The sequence below is a fragment of the Nannospalax galili genome, unplaced genomic scaffold, assembly GCF_000622305.1.
Source record: "Nannospalax galili isolate Female #2095 unplaced genomic scaffold, S.galili_v1.0 scaffold886, whole genome shotgun sequence".
NCBI lineage: Eukaryota > Metazoa > Chordata > Mammalia > Rodentia > Spalacidae > Nannospalax > Nannospalax galili.
Genome location: NW_008355971.1, coordinates 1,586,961 through 1,608,499, shown reverse-complemented (window position 1 = coordinate 1,608,499; position 21,539 = coordinate 1,586,961). Strand labels below are relative to the sequence as shown.

At 49.6% G+C, this 21,539-nt stretch overlaps 2 protein-coding genes across 5 annotated transcripts in view; one reads left to right on the top strand and one right to left on the bottom strand.

Moving 5' to 3' along the window:
• Positions 1 to 1,315, top strand: part of Map4k1 (mitogen-activated protein kinase kinase kinase kinase 1) — a 27,352-nt gene extending 26,037 nt beyond the window's left edge. For all 4 annotated transcript variants that reach the window (XM_029556554.1, XM_029556553.1, XM_017803421.2 and 1 more), the window contains one exon: positions 1,136 to 1,315. In XM_029556554.1, the coding sequence (XP_029412414.1) occupies positions 1,136 to 1,205 (70 nt within the window). In that variant the 3' untranslated portion in view covers positions 1,206 to 1,315. The remainder of the gene's footprint in view (positions 1 to 1,135) is intronic.
• Positions 1,316 to 1,376: 61 nt separating this feature from the next.
• The window catches only part of Ryr1 (ryanodine receptor 1), a 142,063-nt gene continuing 121,900 nt past the window's right edge, over positions 1,377 to 21,539 (bottom strand). The window contains 16 exon segments of the mRNA XM_029556551.1: positions 1,377 to 1,566; positions 1,800 to 1,851; positions 2,779 to 2,879; positions 2,970 to 3,034; positions 3,560 to 3,716; positions 8,235 to 8,369; positions 8,718 to 8,864; positions 9,459 to 9,519; positions 9,635 to 9,765; positions 10,749 to 10,791; positions 13,960 to 14,090; positions 15,273 to 15,524; positions 18,343 to 18,429; positions 19,285 to 19,438; positions 20,440 to 20,504; positions 21,150 to 21,539. The exon segment at positions 21,150 to 21,539 is cut by the window's right edge and continues 46 nt beyond it. Of these exon segments, the coding sequence (XP_029412411.1) occupies positions 1,471 to 1,566; positions 1,800 to 1,851; positions 2,779 to 2,879; positions 2,970 to 3,034; positions 3,560 to 3,716; positions 8,235 to 8,369; positions 8,718 to 8,864; positions 9,459 to 9,519; positions 9,635 to 9,765; positions 10,749 to 10,791; positions 13,960 to 14,090; positions 15,273 to 15,524; positions 18,343 to 18,429; positions 19,285 to 19,438; positions 20,440 to 20,504; positions 21,150 to 21,539 (2,067 nt within the window). The 3' untranslated portion in view covers positions 1,377 to 1,470.

The following is a 21,539-nucleotide window of genomic DNA, read 5'->3' as shown; positions in this document are numbered from 1 at the left end:
TCGCTATGTAGACCAGACTGGCCTTGAACTCACAGAGATCCACCTGCCTCTGCCTCCCTAGTGCTGGGATTAAAGGCATATGCCACTACGCCCAACTGTTTTATATTTTTTTATTTAGAAAAATTTATTTTTTAAAAATTATTTATGTCTAATAATGTGTGTGTCAGGGCCCATGGAGGCCAGAATTGTCAGATCCCCTGAACTTACAAGCAGTTGTGAGCTTCTTTATGTGGGTGCTGGGAATCTAACTCAGTTCTCAGGAAGAACAGCGAGTGCTTTTAACACAGCCATTTCCCCAGCCCCTTTCTTTTGCTTTTTAAAGATTTATTTGTATTAATTTTTAATCATGTGTATGTGACTGTGTCTGTGCACATGAGTACAGGTGCCCAAGAGGTGTTGGATTCCCCTAAAGCTGGAGTTACAGGTGACTGGGAACTGCCAATCACCAGTACATGATACTTCAAATTGGACTCAGGTCCTCTGCAATGGCAGTATGTACTCTGAACCGCTGAACCATCTCTCCCCCTCTCTTTAAATTTTTTTTTCCTTTATTTTTATTTTACGTGTATAGATGTTTTGCCTGTATGTGGGTACACCATGTATATACAGTGTCCATGGAGGCCAGAAGAGGGCATTGGCTCCCTTGGAACTAGAAAGGGTTGTTAGCTGCCTTATGAGTGCTGGGAACTAAACCAAGGTCCTTGCAAGAACAGTCAGTCAGTGCTCTTAACTACTGAACTGTCTTTCTAGCCCCTAATCGTTGAGGAAGCTGTGTTTAGCCAAGGGCTCAGGGACGTTTGGGTGAAGGCCTGGAACTCACTATATAGACCAGGCTGGCCTTGAACTCACAGAGATCTTCCCCCAGAGTGCTGGGATTAAAGATATGTACCACCACAACCAGCCTATTTATTTTGAGATGGTTTTATGTAGCCCAGGCTGGCCTCAAATTCCCTATGTAGCTGAGGATGACCTTGAACTCCTGATCCTCCTACCTCAGACTCCCAAGTGTTGGGATTGCAGGCATGACCATCATGCCTGATTTATTCATTGCTATAACCCAGCATTGGGGTGGCACTACTTCTATTAACTACTTTTAATAACTACTTATAAGTGAATTGATCTCTCCCTTCCTCAGGCCTGTAGTGGTGGAGACACGGCCCACGGATGACCCCAATGCCCCCAGCAACCTCTACATCCAGGAATGAGCCCCTGGGGGGCGTGGCATGAGGAACGGGCTCCCACAGAACCCCTCTCTAACAGACACACTAGTGGTCACAGCATGCCTTTGTCTTCCAATAAACATGACTTCAGTCTCCATTGTCAACTTGCTTTCCTAGATGCCCAGTCCCCCACATTTGAATGACCCAACACAATGATGCCAGGAAGTGTAGTGTAGACTTTATTTGCCCAGCACAAGGGGCTTGCAGTGAGAGGAAGGCACTTGAGGTGGGGGAGGGCCAGCTGCCGGGCTCAGCTAAGCTGGTCTTCATACTGTTTTCGGAAACAGTCGCCTGCAGGGAAGAAATCCCAGCATCGCTCCTGGTACATCTTCCAGACATAAGACTCCTAGGGTTGGGAGACAAGAGTCCCCTGGTCACATTTTCAAATGCTTGGTATGGATTTGAACTTTTGAACTTTCTGCTGCCACCTGCTGATGGTCCTTTTTTTACTTTTCTTTTTTAGGCTAGTTTATTGAGAACACTGCAAGGGAGCACCCAGAATATATAGCCAGCCTAAAAGGCTTTATTTGAAAGCTCACTGTGTCCCATACTTACTGTCCTTCCTTAGTGCCCTCTTACCTGACCCGTATGTTCTGTCTCATCCTTGTTTATCAAATACATCAGGAAAAACCTACGGGATGGAGGGCCACAGGGAAAAGGTCAGAACCACACTTGCTTTCAGGTTTGGTTTTGTATTCTGGTTCTAGGGATGGAAGCCAAGGCCTAGAGCATGCTCTACCACTGAGCCACACCCCAGCCCCTCACTGGGGATTCTAGGCAGGGGCTCTACCACCGAGCCACACCCCAGCCCCTCACTGGGGGATTCTAGGCAGGGGCTCTACCACTGAGCCACACCCCAGCCCCTCACTGGGGATTCTAGGCAGGGGCTCTACCACCGAGCCACACCCCAGCCCCTCACTGGGGGATTCTAGGCAGGGGCTCTACCACTGAGCCACACCCCAGCCCCTCACTGGGGATTCTAGGCAGGGGCTCTACCACCGAGCCACACCCCAGCCCCTCACTGGGGGATTCTAGGCAGGGGCTCTACCACTGAGCCACACCCCAGCCCCTCACTGGGGATTCTAGGCAGGGGCTCTACCACCGAGCCACACCCCAGCCCCTCACTGGGGGATTCTAGGCAGGGGCTCTACCACTGAGCCACACCCCAGCCCCTCACTGGGGATTCTAGGCAGGGGCTCTACCACCGAGCCACACCCCAGCCCCTCACTGGGGGATTCTAGGCAGGGGCTCTACCACTGAGCCACACCCCAGCCCCTCACTGGGGATTCTAGGCAGGGGCTCTACCACTGAGCCACACCCCAGCCCCTCACTGGGGGATTCTAGGCAGGGGCTCTACCACTGAGCCACACCCCAGCCCCTCACTCGGGGATTCTAGGTGAATGCTCTACCCCTGATGTACAGTACCAGCCCTGATGTTTACCTTCTGATTGGCTGACTAGAAACCCACTCACATGGTCACCTCCCTTGCTTCTCTAACTTGTCTAGGCTCAGTGGCCCCACCCCACCCTCCTGATGGTCCAGTGTTTCCCCTGCTCACATGTAATTGGCCAGGTTGTGCTCCTCTAATGTGTGGGTCTCAAACCCGTGTGGGGTCGTATCGAAGTAATCGCTGCCTATTCCACAGATGAAGCACTTGGTCTGTAGACAGTGAATATTGTCAGAGTCAAGTGCTCTTTGACACCCCTAGCACCCCATAAGCTCTCTGAGTCATCCCAGGACCAGACCCACCTCCATATCCTCCTTCACTTGCTCTTGTTGGTCTCGGAGCTCTCCAAAAGCATCAATAATCAGACCTGGGGTGGCAGGACACAGGTCAGGGCCCAAGCAGACATCCCTCTCATACCCACCACCTCCGGACCTTGCCTTTTTACCACTGGCCCCTAATCTCACCACACTTCCTAAGTGGAATAAAAGTAGGTGCTTTATTGAACACTTCCTGTGAGATAAACTTCAAAGATATGGATAGCTTAATCTTCATGGGGTCCTTGGAGGTAAGTACCATTAACACCTTCAATTCTTTTTTCTCTCTGTGTAACTTTGCCTGGAACTTGCTATGTACACCGAGCTGGCTTTGCAGTTGTGGCAATCCTCCTGACTCTGCCTCCTGATTGCTGGGATCAGAGGCATGTGCCACCATGCCTGGCCTTCATGCCTCCATTTTACAGATGGAAAAACTGAGGCCCAGAGAGAACACCTGCCTGAGGTTTCATGGTAGGGAGGGGCTGAGCCAGGTGAGGAGTCTGGGCAGACAGGAGCCTGAGCCTGGGCCACAGACTAGGCACTGCACACCCCTTCCATGCACATCAGTGGCCACTGACCTTGAATGATGGCCAGCAGGATGATGATGACGAAGAAGAAGAAGGTGATGTCAAAGACCACCCTGTAGAGCTCGTATTCATCCCCTGCTGGGTCCTCAATCTCGTCCCCGATGCCCCCGCCGGCCCGGACACCCACATACATGTGGAACAGATAGCACTGGGGAAGGGACAGATCGGTCACTCATTCAGTCTTTCAACAGCCATGATCACTTACCAGAACCCTGGACAAGGCAGGCCTGGAGACACAGCAGTGACATACAGCCCTGGGCCTTGCTGTGGGTTCACAGAGACATGCTGGGAAAGGGTTAGGGCTACAACTGAAAGGCACAGGCAGAGGGTATGACAGCTCAACCTCAGGGGATCTAGAATCACCTAGGAGACAAACTTCCAGGTATGTCTGTGAGGCAGTTTCTGTAGATTGGATTACTTGAGGTGGAAAGACCCACCCTGAATGAGGATCCACCATGGGCTAGGAGCCCAGGACGAATATAAAGGACAAAGCGAGTAAGAACCAGCATTCCTCTCTCTCTGCTTCCTGACTAGGGACACAATGTGACCAGCCACTTCATGCTCTTGCCACCCTGATGAACTGTACCCTTAGATCACGAGCCCAAGTAATCCTTTCCTTCAGTAAGTGGCGTTTTGTTAGGGATTTTGTCACAGCAACAAGAAAAGTAATTAATACAAGGAGTGAGGGACAGAGATATGGCTCAGCATGTAGAGGGCTTGTCTAGCATGCCTGAGGCCCTGGGTTCGATCCCAGCACTACATAAACCGGGAATGGTAGCACATCCCTGTATTTCCAGCACTTGGGAGGTGGAGACAGGAAGGTCAGAAGTTCAAGGTCATTCTTGGCTACATGGGGAATTGGAAGGGCCAGAAAGACTGGGCAAGGGGACACTGACAGAGAGATGGGTGTACAGTGAGGGAGGCACAGAGTGACCCTTGTGAGTTGGAGAAAGTTCAGGAACCTTCGAGAGTTCAGTGGGGTATCTGACCCAGCCTCAAGATCAGCAACCAGCAAGGAGGGCTTCCTGGGAGAAGGGGAACATGACATAGGAGAATGGGCGATGGGGGAGTGTTCCAGCCAGTACATGTGCTACATTTTGGGAGCTGGGGATGTAGCAAGGACCTGGGCCCCAACCTCACCACCACATTTAAAAAATTTTTATTTTGAAATTTATTTTACTTTTATGTGTCTGAGTTTTGCTGCATGTATGTAAGCACTTGTGTCATTGTCGTACAATGCCAATGGAGGCCAGAAGAGGGCGTTGGATCTCCCAGAACTGAATGAGGATCCACCATGGGCTAGGAAGGGGTGTTAGCCTTCATGTGGGTGCTGGGAATCAAACGCAGGTCCTTTGCAAGAGCATCCAGTACTCTTAACCTCTGATCCATTTCTCCAGCTCGTTAAAAAATTCGAGCATTGTTTCAAGAGACAGAGATAGTTACAGAGTTCCACAACTGGTCACACACAGAGATTGTCTAGGCAGTACATGTAGGATGCAACCTCTATACCTACGGCTCATGGAAATAGAACAAGGGATGAAGAGAACACTAATGTATCTTTCAATTTTCATCATTGAAACCCCTTGTGCAACTGAGGGCCAGGAACGCAAAAGGTTTTACAAGTGGCCAAAACTCAAAGAATAAGAATCTGCAGAATGTGGGTCCTTGGACAGGACTCCTGTATTAAAATCAATCCACCCACCCAGGGCTCAGGGACCATTGTGGAAGAGGGGATGGAAAGATTGTAAGAGCTGAGGAGGAGGTGCAGGACCATATGTCCTATAGGACATAGGTCCTATAGGAGCCCGGGACCCTTCTCATACAAACCTACAGCAATGGTGTTGGCATGCAGAAGACCTATGCAAACTTAAGCAGACAAAAATCCAGGCCCAAATCTTAGTCAAAGAATTATTGTCAGCTGATTACTGCTGGGTGAGGAAGAGCTAATTTTTTTTTTTTCTCTTTTTGAGACAGGGTCTTCCTGTAGCCCCAGCTGTCCTGGAACTCACTATGTAGACCAGGCTGGCCTTGAACTCACAGCCTTTGCCTTCCAAGTCCTGGGACTAAAGGGGTGCACCACCATGCCTGGTGAGCTGATCTTAAAGGCAGGGACTCTAGGCAAGCTACTAGATCCCAGTGGGTGAACTTGCACCAAGGGACATCTGGGGACATTAACTTTACATGATAGGCCTTAACACAAATGACACAACGTACGAACTCCAGTGGGGGGGTATGGGAGGGCGCCAAAGGGGAAGAGGGTATAAAGATGATTTTCTGTATGAAATACACAAAAATTTAATAAAAAAATAATGCAAGCATTGCATGACATGGGTGCGCTTACATACGTGCAGGCAAAACACTCATACACACAATTTAAAAATAAATTTTTTTTCACTCCCATGAGGAACTGAAAGAAGTTTGGTGAGGCTGAAATATGAAGTTTTTTGAGGGAAATGGAGAGAGATGAGGCAGGGACTGGTAATGGGGCCGGGGTCAGGGAGGGCTTCCTACAGGAGGCAGCATTTAATTTGGAAGGTGAGCTGTCAGGTGAAGGGGTGTGGATGTCCCGCCTGGTGTGGGGCAGAGAGAAATCAAATGTAAAGTGAAGTGCAGAGGAAACATAGTCCTAGAGGAACTGAAAGAGGACCAGGAAGCCAAAAAGTGAAAGCAAAAGGACTGTGGTTAGACTTAGGCAGGTTGGACTTGGGTAGGGCCAGGCCAGTTCCTCCTGTTTCTGTTTTTGTTGTTTGCTTTCTTTCTTTCTTTCTTTCCTTCCTTCCTTTCTCTTTCTTCTTTCTCTCTCTCTTCCTTTCCTCCCTCCTTCTTCCTCCCCTCGCCCGCCTCTTGCCTATGTAGACCAGGCTGGTCTACATTTCACAGCATTCCACCTACCTCTGCTCCTGAGTGCTGGGATTAAAGACATTACCAATCTCATGATCCTGTGGGTGGGGATGGGTGGGGGGGAGTCATGACATGGCCCACCTGGCACTTAGACTTCACACTTGTTCTGTGTCCCCAGGAGGTGAGAAAATTCAGTGGTGTTGACTAAGAACTAAGGCAGTGACTTCTGGGAACCAGGCTGTGGGTGGGGTGGCCTGGCCTGGCAGGGTCTCAAAGGTCAGGCTGAGGAACTGGAGTTTGTCCTGGGAGCAAGGGCCCATGGAGCCACATTACAGATCACCTGACACAAACCCCTGAAATGAGTCTCCTGCCTGTAGTACATCAAAGTCAGCATGAGCTATCACCATGGTCAGACTAAGAAGAAATAGGTACATATACCAAATAATGACTCTTTGGAAGAAAAAAAATTTTTTTGAGTTGTCTCCTTATGTAGCTTAGGTTTGCCTTGAACTGATGATCCTTCTGTCCCAGCCTCCCTAGGACTGGGACCCTGTCAGCACCCTGCTGAACCAAGGGCCTAGTGCGTACTTAGCCGGTGCTCTTCCACTGATGTTCCCCTCTGGTCTCTAGTCTAAGACTTGAAGTCTTTGATGACTAGGAAGTCCATTTGAGGCCTACAAGCAGCCCTGTGATATAAGCACTACACCCATGTTATAGGTCATAGGGATGCAATGTGGGCACTCTGTCTTTCCAACAATTCTTGGTTGCTGTTTTTCAGTGCTGGGCTGGAACCCTGGACCTTGGGCACACTAGGAAGTTATATGTTCTACACATAGCTACAGCCCCAGTCCAATAAGCCATAATTTAAAAAAATTATTGCCAGACATGGTGGCGCATGCCTTTATTCCCAGCACTTGGGAGGCAGAGGCAGGCGGATCTCTGTGAGTTCAAAGCCAGCCTGGTCTACATAGTGAGTTCCAGGACAGCTGGGGCTACATGGAGACTCTGTCTCAAAAAAACTGAAAAAAAAGTTTTATTTATTTATTTATTTATTTATTTATTATTTATTTTTGTCTTTTTGAGACAGTCTCCCTGTAACCCCAGTTAGCCTCAAACTCATAGAGATCCACCTGCCTCTGCTTCCTGAGTGCTGGGATTAAAGGTGTGCGCCACCATGCCCGAAAAAATTTATTTTTATTTAATGTGTATGAGTGTTATGCTTGCATCGTATGTGTACCTGTGTCATGCAATGCCTGCAGAGTCCAGAAGAGGGCGTCAGATCTTCTGGAATGGGAGTTACAGATAGTTGTTAGCTGCCATGTGGGTGCTGGGAACTGAAGCCAGGTCCTCTGCAAGAGCAGCCAGTGTTCTTAACCTCTGAGTCATCTCTCCAGGTCCCTAAGCTGTAGTTTTTGTCTTTAACGTGTAGGAGTGTATTATCTGCATGTGTGGAAGTGCACCTGTGTTGTGCAATGCCCACAGAGTCAGAAGAGGGTATCAGATCTCTTGGAATTGGGGTTACAGACAGTGGGTGCTGGGATTCGAACTTGGGTCCTCTGCAAGAGCAGCTGGTGTGCTTAACCACTGAGCCATCTCTCCAGTCTCACTAAGCTGGAGTTTTCACAGCTGAAATTATGTTGAAATGATGGTTAACATTTGGGGGGCACTTACTACATCTGTTTAGTAAGAGTTTGAAGCACCTTAGCTCTATCAGCTTTCCAGCCCTCACCATACACCTGTGAGCACGGTGCTGTTACTGCCCCCTTTTCCAGATGGGCAAGTGCAAGTCAGTAACTTGCCCACTGGTGCTGGGCCAAGGTCTCACCGTCATCATGTCGTCACACTTCATGTCTGGCTCATCCTCATCCTCACTCTTGTTGTAGAATTTTCGGAAGAAGTTGAAGGCCACCACAGTGTACAGATAGACCACCACGGCCAGGAGCCCTACAGTCATCACGAGCTGGGGACAGGTGGCTGTCAGTCAGCTCTGAGCTCCTCTCACATAGGGCCCCCATCTGTCTGCCCACAGGTATCCTGACACTTCTTCCACATCCAGGATGCTTGGCCCTCCATCTCCCAGAATGCTCTATCACCCCCGCAAAACCCTTCCTGATTGCCACGCCCTTCCCAGATAGTCCAGCCTCTCCCAGCCATGCCCTCACCCCCTCACCCCTCTGACACACACACACACACACACACACACACACACACACACACACACACACCCGTCTCAGACTGCCATGCTGTCTTCCCGACCCTTCGCCACTCCCAGACCGCCATGCCTGTCCCTGTCAGGTCCTTTCCACACCTGCTTCCCATTGTGGGTGACAGACGACAGGATGGTACGCAGTGTCTTGACCCCCATGGCAATGTCCAGGAGGTGAGCAGCGAAGAAGAAGTTGTTGTAGTGTCCCAGGAGGGACATCACCATGTACCAGCCCAGATACAAGAAAGACTGTGTATAAAGGGATGGGGATCAGGGAGCATGCAGGGCCACACCTGGTGCACTCTGGGACTGAGTGCCATCTCTTCTTAGGGGGTATCTGTTGACTCTGGAGCACTAGGGGGTCAGGGAGCATGGGGTGTGTGTGGAGTGTCTATTGTAGAAGGATGCACTCTGTAATCCAAGAGCAACAGTGTTCTGGGGACAGGGACTTCAGAGTGAGAAGCCACCCTAGGATCAAGAGTGTACAGGAGGGGCTGGAGAGATGGCTCAGTGGTTAAGAGCACTGGCTGCTCTTCCAGAGAAGCCAAGTTCAGTTCCCAGAACCCACATGGAAGCTAACAACCACCTGTAACTCCAGTTCCAGGGGATTCAACACTGTTTTCTGGCATCCATGGGCATTGAACATCCAGGTGCACTTATACACATGCAAGCAATACACTCATACACATAAAATAAAAATAAATTAAAAAAACTGTAAGTATGCAGGGGCTCAGGTGTCTGTCTAGGGTTAGGGACACCTGGAGATGAAGCCCCCCTAGCCCTCCCCTGCTGAGTTCCTCCCACCCACAGTCTACCCACAGCCCATCCACAGCCCTTCCTTACATGGTCTGTGAAGATGACCCCAAACTTCCAGATCTGGTACTTGACATCGATGGACATGATCCTGGTGGTGGGGGCGGGAGGGGCATGGAGGAAGGTTGCCAGACACCTGAGTGTCAGACACTGGCCATGTTCCTACCCACCCCTGGCTCAAGGTTGTATGTCCCCACCACCCTCACCATGTCAGCAGTCCTGGTGGAGGGTCAGGCTTGCGCTCATTGTGGGCTGTGATCTCCAGAGAGGCCAGATCCATGCCCAGCAGCTCTGCAATCCGCTCCCGCCCAAAGATATCCCCATGTTTATCCAGGACCTATATGAGAGAGTGTCAGGCTGTGAGAAAATGGCTGGAGTTGGGAGAGCGGATGGAGGTTCTAGGGACACAGAACTTCACATGAGAAATAAGTCTTGCATTTTTCTAAAGAGAAAGGCCAGAGTGTTCTGTAGATCCTCAGGAGGAGGGTCCAACAGAGAAAAACATCCAGAGTTTCAGGAGCCTAAGTAATTAGGAACATTTATTATTTTAGGGAGGTAGGCAAAGGCTACGTGATTGACTCCCCTGTCATCTATAGCTACAGCTTAGATGTAGAGCACTCTCTTCCCTCTGTTCCAGCCACACCACCCTCCTTGAAGTTCTAAACACACTAGTATATGCCTACCTCAGGGTTTCTGCACTGGCTATTCCCCCATCTAGACACACTTCCACCTGCTCACTCCTTCACCTCATAATGAACCAATAAAGTCGTTCTGGAACCTTCTACATAAAATAAAAACCTTCCCTGGTAAAGACACACATACTCCCCAACCCTGTCATTGTATTTTTTAAAAATTTTATGTGTATGAGTGTTTTGCCTGCATGTATATAAGTGTACCTACATCATGCAATGCCCATGGAGGCCAAAGGAGGGCGTAAGATCCCCTGGAACTGGAGTTACAGATGGTTGTTAGCTGCCATGTGGGTGCTGGGAACTAAACCCAGGTCTTCTGCAAGAGCAACCAGTGCTCTTAACTGCTGAGCCATCTCTCCAGTCCCAGTTTCGTCATTCTTAACCACTTACCACAGCGTTGCTCACCTCCTCCCTCTCAGCTCTACCCTGTGCCCAGCTCCAGGCCATGCCCTTGATGTGATACTTGAGAACGATGTGGGATCAGCATGCACATGTTACTGAGGGAACACTCCTCAAAATGGCACAGCCTTGTCCAGGCTCACACAAGAAGCGCTTGGCAAGGCTGGGGTGGTCTACTGACAGCAAGGGACCCACCTCAAAGCCCTACTCTCCCACACAGCCCTCTCACCTTCCGCTTGACGAACTTGTCCCAGTAGTTGCTGGGGAAAGACCTGTGAGGAAAGAAGTATGTGGGAGGTTAGGGCAGGATGGGTCAGGAACTACTGGCTAGGCCAGGCTAGGGGACACTGAAACGAGACACGGGGCCTTTAACTCCTGGGCTCAAATTATCCTCCTGCTGCAGTCTCCTGAGTGCTGAGATTACCAGTGTGAGTGTGTGCAACTAAACTAAACCTTGCTCCAGACTATTGTAGACAGCTCTTGCTTGTTGATATTCTCTCTCTCTCCTCTCTCCTCTCTCCTCCCTCCCTCCCTCTCTCCTCTCTCTCTCTCTCTCTCTCTCTCTCGCTCTCTCTCTCTCTCCTCTCTCTCCAGGGTGTCATTGTGTAGCCATGGCTGGTCTCAGGCATGTGCCACCATGCCCAACTTGGGGTGCAGCATTTTATTTTTTTAATTTATTTACTTTTTTTTCTTTTTTTTTTTTGGTCTTTTTGAGACAGGGTCTCCCTGTAGTCCCAGCTGTCCTGGAACTCACTCTGTAGACCAGGCTGGCCTTGAACTCACAGAGATCCGCCTGCCTCTGCCTCCTGAGTGCTGGGATTAAAGGCGTGTGCCACCATACCCCGCTTTTTTTTTTCTTTTTTGAAGACAGGATCTCCTTGTAGTCCCAACTATTGAGGAACTTACTATGTACACCAGGCTGGCCTCAATCTCACAGAGATCTGCCTGCCTTTGCCTCCTGAGTGTTGGGATTAAAGCTGTGCAACAACACACAGCTAGTTATTTACTTTTAATTTTAAAATTATGTGTTGGGACTGGAGAGATGGCTCAGCGGTTAAGAGCACTGGCAGCTCTTGCAGAGGACCTGGATTCAATTCCCAAAACCCACATGGCAGCTAACAGTGGTCTATAATTCTAGTTCCAAGGAATCTGACACCCTCTTTTAAGCTCTGTGGGCATTGCAGAACATGGTGCACTTGCATACACGCAATACACTCATGCACATAAAATAAAAATAATAAATAAATTAAAAAAATAAAATTATGTGTCTATGTGTAAGGGGGGTGGTTATGCACACAAGTGCAGTGGCCACAGAGGCCAGAAGAGGATGTCAGCTCCCCTGGAGCTGGAATTACAGGTGGCTGTGAACCACCTAATGTGCGTGCTAGGACCTGAACTTGGTCCTTTGCAAGAGCAGTATGTGCTTTTAAGCACTGAGCCATCTCTCCAGTCCCTGGGGTGGGGCATTTGAAACCCTGTCTTTAGGGGTATCATGAGCTGAGCAGGAAATGAGAATTCATTGGATCTTCAATCTTGACCCAGGAAAATGTGAGGGCAGTATGAGGGGCTCCTGCCCTCCAGTCTGTTCCATCTCCCCTGTCTTCAGTCAAGTTCCATTTCACATATTTGTTTTTTTTAAACATTTTATTTATTATTTTTTAATTTTATGTGTATGAGTGCATTGACTGCATGTATGTGAGTGCATCCGTGTCATGCAATGCCTCGGAGGTCAGAAGAAGGCTTTGGATTCCCCTGGAATTGGAGGTAAGGATGGTTCGTAGCCACCATGTGGGTGCTGGGAATCGAACCTGGGTCTTCTGCAAGAGCAGTCAGTGTTCTTAACCCCTGAGCCATCTCTCCAGCCCTTTTAAAAAATTTTTTAGGAGCCAGGCGTGGTGGCGCACACCTTTAATCCCAGCACTTGGGAGGCAGAAGCAGGTGGATCTTTGTGAGTTCAAGGTCAGCCTGGTCCACGTAGTGAGTTCCAGGCCTACAAGGAGACCCTGTCTCAAAAAGACAAAAAAAATTTTTTTTTTTAGTTTAGTTTTGTAATTTGAGTCGGCGTCTCATTAGCCTGCCACATCTGGCTGCATTTCATGTGTTTGTAAAGGGGGCTGCATCATTGGGGGGTGGGGAAGATCATGGGTGTATGTGTATATTTGTACAGGTGGGTATGTATGTGGGGGGTTATGTATGTGGGTGGGTGTATATGTGTGTCTATGTATGCATGTATATATATATATATATATGTGTGTGTAGGTGTGGGTATGTATATATGTGTATGAGTATATGTGTGTAGGTGTGTGTGTGTGTGTGTGTGTGTGGGCATGAGTATGTATGTGTGGGGGTGTGTGTGGGGGGGGGCGTGAGTATGTATCTGTGTGGGGGGGTGTATGTGTGTGTGTGTGTGTGTGTGTGAGTATGTATGTGTGGGGGGTGTGTATGTGTGTGATTATGATGTTACCTCCATATGCTGCAGTTTGCTTGTGGAGGTCAGAGGATAAATTTTGGGAGTTGGTTCTCTCCTTCCACCTTTTTGTGGGTGCTGGGGATTGAACTCGGGACACCAGACTTGCACAGCAAGTGTCTTTACCCACTGAGTCATCTTGACAGCCCTCCACAGTTTTAAAAATAGTTTACTTTTTATTATTTCTATTTTATTTTATTTTTTGTGTGTGTGGAATGTGTTGCCTGAATGCATGTAAGTGCACCTGTGTCATGCAATGCCCTGGGAAGTCAGAAGAGGGAGTCAGGTCCCCTGGAACTGGAGTTATGGACAGTTGTTAGCTGCCACATGGGTGCTGGGAACTGAACCCAGGTCCTCTGCAAGAGCAGCCCAGTGCTCTTAACCAGTGAACCATCTCTCCAGCCCCTACACTGACTTATTTATTTATTTTTGAGACAATTTCTTGCTATGTAGTTCTTGCTGGCTGGAACTTGGTATGTAGATCAGGCTGACCTGGAACTCATAGAGCTCCAACTGCCTCTACCTCCCAAGTGCTGGGATTAAAGGCGTGTGTCACTATGCCCAGCCCCTTCCACATTACTTTTTTTTGAGGCAGAGTCTCTCACTGAACCTGGAGCTCACCAGTTGGCTAGTGAGAGTGGCCAATGATCCCGAGGGACCCTCTTGTCTTTGCCTCTTAGCGCTGGGACCACAGGTGCTAGAAGTCATACTCAGATTTTTACTTAGGTGCAGGGGGATCAGAACTCAGTTCCTCATGGTTGTGCAATGATCACTTTACCCATTGAGCTATCATCCCAACCCATCTCTTGAGGAACTCTAATGTGTGGCAAATGCATCCACTGTAGGGAGAGGAAAGACCAAGCTTGGTTGCAGGGACTGGAGCACTACTGCTTTGAAGTCCAGACCTGTCCTGGGTCGGGGGTGGGGCACTACTCCCTCTGCCCCTCCCTCCTGAGGTGGGCTCAGCACTTACGGTGTGTTGAGCACCAGGCGGTCCCACTGTCCCCTCACATCGTCGTCCTCAGGCTGCTCTGTGATGTAGAGGCCATCAAACTCTAGCTTCCGGGCCAGCTCCTTCTCCCGCTTAAAGATCACCAGAGGCACCTGTGGTGGAGGGAGGCAGAGGTGGGCAGGTAGCGTTAGCTCTGCAGAAGACAGGGGAAGGGCCTGGGGTTGTCAGGGTAGAAGTGTGCAGGTATTAGCAGAGGGTCAGGGGTCGGATGGGGAAGTGCAGGCAGAAGGTGAGAGGTGGGAGGGGAGATGCAGGTGGAAGTGGGAGACAGGAAGGGTGGAAAATTAAGCTGAGGGCTTCTGAGGGAGGCACCAACCCAGCTGGTAAAGGTAAATGAAACAAGCAGGTGAAGGAAGTGGAGGTGGGGACAAGCAGGATGAACAGCATGTGCAAAACCTCTAAGCCAAGAGGCTCTCTGTTCTTTCAGCAATAAAGTAACACGATTTACTAAGACTTCCAGACCCATGGAACCCAACTAAAGCTTGTGACATGCCTTGGGAGGGCCTATCACACCTAGGGCATATCTGAAGTCAGAATTCACTCCCCTGTTACCATCCATGTTATGTCTGAGATTCCAGAGATGCCCAGGAGATTTTTTTTGTTTTTTGTTTTTTTGAGACTTGCTATCTAGCCCTGACTGGCCGGATCTCACAGAGATCCACCTGCCTCTGCCTCCTGAGTACTGGGATTAAAGGAATGCACCAACACACCCAGCATTAATTAAAAAAAAATTATGTCTATGTGTTTGTGTGAATGAATGCCGAAAATTATGTCTATGTGTTTGTGTGAATGAATGCCGTGTGTGTGTGTGTGTGTGTGTGTGTGTGTGTGTGTGTGTGTGTGTGTGTGTGCCCCAGGAGGCCAGAAGAGGGCATTAGTTACAGGTAGTTGTGAGCTGCCCAGTGAGGGTGTTGGAGACTGAACCTGGGTCCTCTGGAAGAGCAGTACACACTCTTAACCACTAAGCCATCTCTCCAGCCCCTTCACACAGATCTTGATTCAACTGATCCACAAGAAAATATCCCCCATGACAAATTTGCCTTGGTATCTAGAAATGAATGTAGTCACTCATGCATGACACAGATAATCCTGGGCTTGGCCTGTCAGCTGTAGTTGGCATCGGACTCCAGTTGCTGAGGAGCTCAAACCTGTATCAGAGCAGTCCTTACCCCAACTCGACATCCTGCTCCAACCACTGTCTCAGGTCCTCTCTGCCAGTGTCCCAGCCTCCTCAAGTCCCTGCCCCAGGACCACAGTCATGGGTCATGTCCTACCTTGAGACAGTTGTAGCCTATGATACAGAGAAAGGCCAGCAGCGTATGCAGCAGGCTCAAGCACCGCAGGGCAGGTTCCATGTAGCCGGTGCTCTCCTCCAGGAAGTAGTACACCATGTTTTCATCCTCATCACCCTCCACCTCCTCGCCGGCGCCAGAACCCCAGCCAGAGCCACCACCAGATCCTGCCCCAGACATGTCTGCAGCTCCTGAGCCCTCCATGTCATCCTCCCCTGGTGGAGAGTCTGAGACCTGAAATGGGGCAAATGGTAAATCACAGAGGGGACCTTGGTGTCTTGACATCTGGCCTGTTATAACCAAACTCACTATCACAACCAACAGTCTCCATCCTGAGGTTGGACTGGGGCCCTAGCAAGCACGGGCTTGGCAGGACTGTCAATCCAGATCAAAGAGCGGAACTGGGCGTGGTGGTGCATGCCTTTAATCCCAGCACTCAGAAAGACAGAGGCAAGTGGATCTCTTCAAGATCAAGACCAGCCTGGTCTACATCATGAGTTCCAAGCCAGTTGGGGCTACAGGGAGACTCTGTCTCAAAAAGATAAAAAAAAAATTAAAAAAAAAAATAAAAAAAATAAAAAAATAAACTACGTGTGGTGGCATACTCCTTTGATCCCAGCACTCAGGAGGCAGAGGCAGGTAGATCTCTGTAAGAGTGAGGCCAGCCTGGTCTATGTAGTGAGTTCTAGGCCCCCTGGGGCTGCAAGGAAACCCTGCAACAAAAAAAAGGCGGCAGACTTACACGACTGAGCAAGAAAAGATTAAAAAAAAGAAATCAAAGGGTGGGCCCAGGACCCATTTTCCACCAAATCAAACTCTGCCCTGGGAATTTTCCTATTAAAGAGTTAGATAGTGAAGGTGAGTATAGATAAGTTTGTACAACACTTTTTCTTTTGTTTTTATATTTTGACACAGCATCTTTTTTTGTGTGGTTTTTTTTTTTTTTTTTTTTTTGAGGCAATCTCACTCTGTAGCCCTGACTGGCCTGGAATTCACTGTGTTGACCAGGGTGGCTTCAAACTCACAGAGATCTGCCTGTCTCTGCCTTCCAAGTGCTGAGATTAAAGGTGTGCGTCACCACAGCCAACCCTGACACAGTATCATGGGCTTCCCTAGGATTTGCTGTTAGCCCAGGCTGGCCTCAAAGGAGTGATCTTTCTTTCTCAGACTCCCAAGTGCTGAAATTAGAGGTATGTACCATCACATCTGGCTTGTACAGTACTTTCTAGACCCAGGGACAGTTTTACTTTGCACATATTTTATTGATTGATTGAAACAGGATCTCACGTGCTGGTCTCAAACTCTCTGATCCTCCTAGCTTTGGCTGCCAAGTACTGGAATTGCATCTGCAATCCTCCATAGCTGGTTTCCTCTTTTACGTCTTTGACAGGGTCTCACTATATATAGCCCTGGCCAGCTTAGAACTTTCTACATAGACTAGGCTGGCCTCGAACACAGAGATCCATCTTCCTGTGCTTCCCGAGTACTGGGATTAAAGGTTTGAGCTAATATGCCTGGTTTCCTTTTCTAATTTTTTTTTTAAATCTTTTTTGAGACAGGGTCTCCTTGTAGCCCCAGCTGTCCTGGAACTCATTATGTAGACCAGGCTGGCCTTGAACTCACAGAGAGATCTGTCTGCCTCTGCCTCCCGAGTGCTGGGATTAAAGTTGTGCACCACCATACCGGACTTCTCTTTTAATTTCATAATTCTAAGATGCAAACATGGTTGGGATGCCATTTTGTAGATGAGGAGACCAAGGCACAGAGAGGTTAAGCATTTGCTCAACATCATCTGACTCTAGGCCCTCTGTGTGCTGTTATCAAGCCCCCATGGCTAGAACTTGAAGAGCTCCCTAATTTCAGGAGGCCTGGCTCCTAGCCCTCTCTCTGGTCTGTGAGCTGTCCATGTTCTCCTTCCCACACACCTTTCCTCAGTTGCTATGAAAGTGAAGCCGCCTCACTGAGTGGTTGGGTGCTACAGAGGAGAATCCCACACCCTGGCAGAGGCTGGCGGTGGCAGAGCAGGCTGTGCAGCTGTGGGTCTTGCTCTGATTCTTTTTATTTATTTTATTTATTTATTTTTTATTTTTTAGTCTTTTTGAGACAGGGTCTCCCTGTAGCCACAGCTGTCCTGGAACTCACTATGTAGACCAGGCCGGACTTGAACTCACAGAGATTCGCCTGCCTCTGCCTCCCAAGTGCTGGGATTAAAGGTGTGTACCACCATGCCCGGTCTCTTTTAATTTTTAATTTTAAATTTATTTTTAATTTTATTTTTTTGAGACAGGTTCTCTTTATAGTCCTAGCTAGCCTGAAACTTACTATGTAGACCAGGGTGGCTTTAATCTCACAAAGATCTGCTTGCTTCTGCTTCCTGAGTGCTGGGATTAAAGGTGTGCACCACCATGCCTGGTTAATTCCTTTTTTCTTTTAAAGACTTATTTACTTAATTTTATGGGCGTATGTATGTGTCTGAGTGTATGTATGTGCACCATATATGTACAAGCAATTGGGAGCCACCATATGGGTGCTGAGAACTGAACCTGGATCCTCTGGAAGAACAGCAAGTGCTCTTAACCACTGAGCTATCTCTTTAGCCCCTTGCTCTAATTCTTTTTAAAAAAAACCAACCTTTATTTTTATTCATGTGTGTGTTTTGCCTGCATGTATGTAAGTGCACTTACATCATTCAATACCTGAAGAGATGAGAAGAGGGTATCAGATCTGCTGGAATTGGAGTTATGGACAGTTGTGAGCCACCCTGTGGGTGCTGGGAACTGAATCTGGGTCCTCTGTAAGAGCAGCTAATGCTCTTAACCACTGAGCCATCTCTCCAGCCCCTTGCTCTAATTCTTGACTACATTCATTGTCCCAAATGGGGCTAGATGCCCCCCATTGAGTCACACAGGGTGTCAAGATCCAGCTGTCCAGGAACTCTCCTAACCCTTCTCTGCAGTGATCCTGGGAACTTGCAGGGGGCTGGGCCTCATACCTCACAGCTGGATATAAGGATCTGATCCTCTCCCTGGTCCTGCCCCCACAGGATAAGCACCTTATAAAACAGCAAGATGAAGTTGATGGCAAAAGCCAAAAAGAGAGCAAGGAACCGCAGTGTGTAGAAGTTCCGGGACAAGTAGTTCTGGGAAGAGAGGGAGAGAGAGTTCACAGTCTGGCCTCATCCCTAGAGTCCATCTCATTACCCACACCAAAGCACCTGGTCCTCTAGTAGCTGTCCCACAACCTCCTACAAATGGAGTGCTTGCTGGATAGTAAGATGGGCTGGGAACTTCATATGCAAGAATTTCACTCTCACCACAACTTTGTGGTGAGAATGGTATTGCTGTGGTGACCCTTTATAAACGAAGAACCTGAGGCTCATGGTGGAGGTGTCTTCCTCAAGTTCATATCGTCAAGGAGTGGCAATCCTGTGATTTGGGGGAAGGGGTTCTGGAAATGGAACCCAGGACCTCCTGTGTCAGGGAAGTGTTCTACCACTGAGCCATGCCCCCAGCCCCTCACTGGGGGACTCTAGGCAGGGGCTCTACCACTGAGCCAGATAGGTCCCCAACCCTAGACCTGAGATTTAAACTTGAGGCAGTTAGAGTCATGTCCCCAACCTCTTTGCTATACCACTTCCCTGTTTTTGTTTTTGAACTCAAAGCAGGAGATGCCTTCTTCATCGCTCTTTTTCTTTCCACGTCTCCCATCCTTATTCCTCTCAGAAATCTTTGCAGATCCACCTTCGCTCAAAGTCTCCCCCACCCCCTCATCAGAGCTGGCCCGAGAAGGAGACAGCATCCTGTCTCCCAGACACCCTTCTCCTTCCAGGACAGATATATGGGACCCTTGATGAGTTCAGACTTCTCGGCTGTGTCAGGGGACAGCTCTGCTCTCCCCTCAGTGGCTTCCTCTCAGGGATGAGTTCAGGGAGAGGTGGGTATGAGGTGAGTCTCCCAGAAGGAAAGGCTTCAGTGTGTCCCTGCTGGGTCCTCACCAAGAATTTCACCCTTTGCACTTCCAGTTCCCCCCAGAATTCTTCCAGGCCTGCACTCCCAGCTTCATCCTTCTTTGGAGGGGGTGGAGGGGGTGTCTTCTTGGGGGGCTCTGGAGGAGGCTCAGGGACTTCTTCCTTCTCCCCATTCTCAGCACTGCAGAACACAAAGAAAGGTCAATGGGTACCTGGGCAATTCGTTCATTCAGAGTCACTCACTGGGAGCCATCCCATGCCAGGCCAGGTGGGGATAGTGCTGGGGACCCAGGGTAATGACACTGTCATAGGCTCTGCCTTCATGAGGTTCCAGTCCAATGGAGCTGAGTAGTCTAGGTGGGATGGGAGCAGCTCAGGGAGTTGGGGGAAGCTGGAGGACACATCTGTTCAACATAAGAGGAACCACCTGTCAAGATAGGCATCCTGGGGCTGGCGATGAGGCTCAGTTGGTAGAGCATTTGCCTAGTGTGCACGAGGCCCTGAGTCTGATCTCCAGTGGCACATTCCTGTAATCCTAGCACTTGGGAGGTGGAAGCAAGAGGATTAAATGCTCAAGGTTATCCTTGGCTACAAAGTGAGTTTGAGGCCAGCCTCGGTGGGCTACCTGAGACCCTGTATCTTTAAAAAAAAAAAAAGACAGGAATCCTGGATATGCAGATCAGAGCATATAAACCATGGGGAAGCTTCAAGGCTCAATGGGAGGGCACTTGCAAGGCATGAAGTCTCTATCACTAGCTTTGAAAGAAAGCAAAAATAAAACAATTTTATTTTCAGTATTAAGGATTGAACCAGGGCCTTGTACATGAAAGGCAAGTGCTCTACCTCCAAGCTACATCTCTTCGAACCTGCTCTAGTCCAGGGAGGCCTTGAACTTGTGATTCTCCTGCCTCAGTCTCCTGATTAGCTGGGAATGAAGGCCTGAGCCAAAGCAGTGCCACTAGGAGACCTGGGGAAGGTGTTCTGGGCAGAAGGAACTGGGAAGAAGAAGCATCCTATCTCCATTCTCTTTCTCAAAGTCTCCTCTGTGCCCAAGTATGGATGTGCTGGATGATGCTGAGGGCACAGGGTGACCAGTATGAGTTAGAGTATTGATCTCAGGAGTCTCAGTTCAAGAGAGAGGTGTGGACAGGGACCTGGCCCCTTCTACCCAGAGACACTCACTCAGCTTTCTCTGGTTCAGGCTCCGGCTCTGGCTCGGGTTCCAGCTCCTCTTCTTCTCCATCCACCTGGGGGTAGGGCACATATCTGAGCCTTCTTGGTGATTGTCCACCTCTTCCTTGCTTGGTATTCTCTGTCCCCACCCCTCCCCCTGGGTAATATACGTATTATCCTTGCTCCCCTGCACCAAGGAAGAGATGGAGTCTTATGATGGAAGATGGACTGCACAGTCTTGTGCAGTTAGTCTGAATCCACTGTTGTTTGAGACAGAGTCTCACTAGGCAGCCCAGATCCTCCTGCCTCAGCCTCCCCACTGACAGAATCACAGGCTTGTGCTACTATGCCTGTCCAAGGGATGCTCATCACCTTGACAACAGCAGGCCTCCACAGCAGTCATAGCACCAAGGTCTGGGGATATTTGGGGGCCCTTTTTTCAAATAGACTACTTAACTCCTCACGACCCTGTGTATCTCTGAGGACCATTCCTAAGTGTTGCAGGCCCTGTGTCCTTGAGCTTTTTTCGATCTATTCCCCTTTCCCCTTTAATCTGGCCTCTAGGTCTTCGGTTCTCTCTGACCCCCAGTATCTTTTTCTTTCCCCAACATTTTGAGCCATTCTGTCCCCCCACCCCATTCTTTGTGTGTCTATCCCCATCTCTTTGAAGGTCGTTGGATGTCTCCTCCCTCGGATGCCATCTCTCCAAGCCCTCTCACCCCCAGCTTCCTCTTGAGAATAGGCGAGCCCTCAGGCGTGGGGGGCTCCACCGGCGTCGTGTCACCCATGTCCCCGAGACCTCCGGCCCCTTCTGGCCGGAAGGGGCTCCCATCGGCCACAGCCACTGCACCTTCGGCGCCTCCCGCGCCAGCCTGGTCCTCCGCCGCCTGCTCATTGTCCGCGCCCTCGGCGGCACTGCCTTCTCCCTCGCCCTCGCCCTCGCCTTCCGCGTCGCCCAGCCCGGCCGGCTGCTGGCCGTGCACCTCGTCGCCCGTGGGGTCGGGCATGCCCGCCAGGAGCTCAGTCACCGTCACCTTCTTGGCGCTGTCCACCAGCCCGCCCCCGAAGAGCGAGCCCCAGAGCAGCCGCAGCGCGCCGGCCGCCGCGCC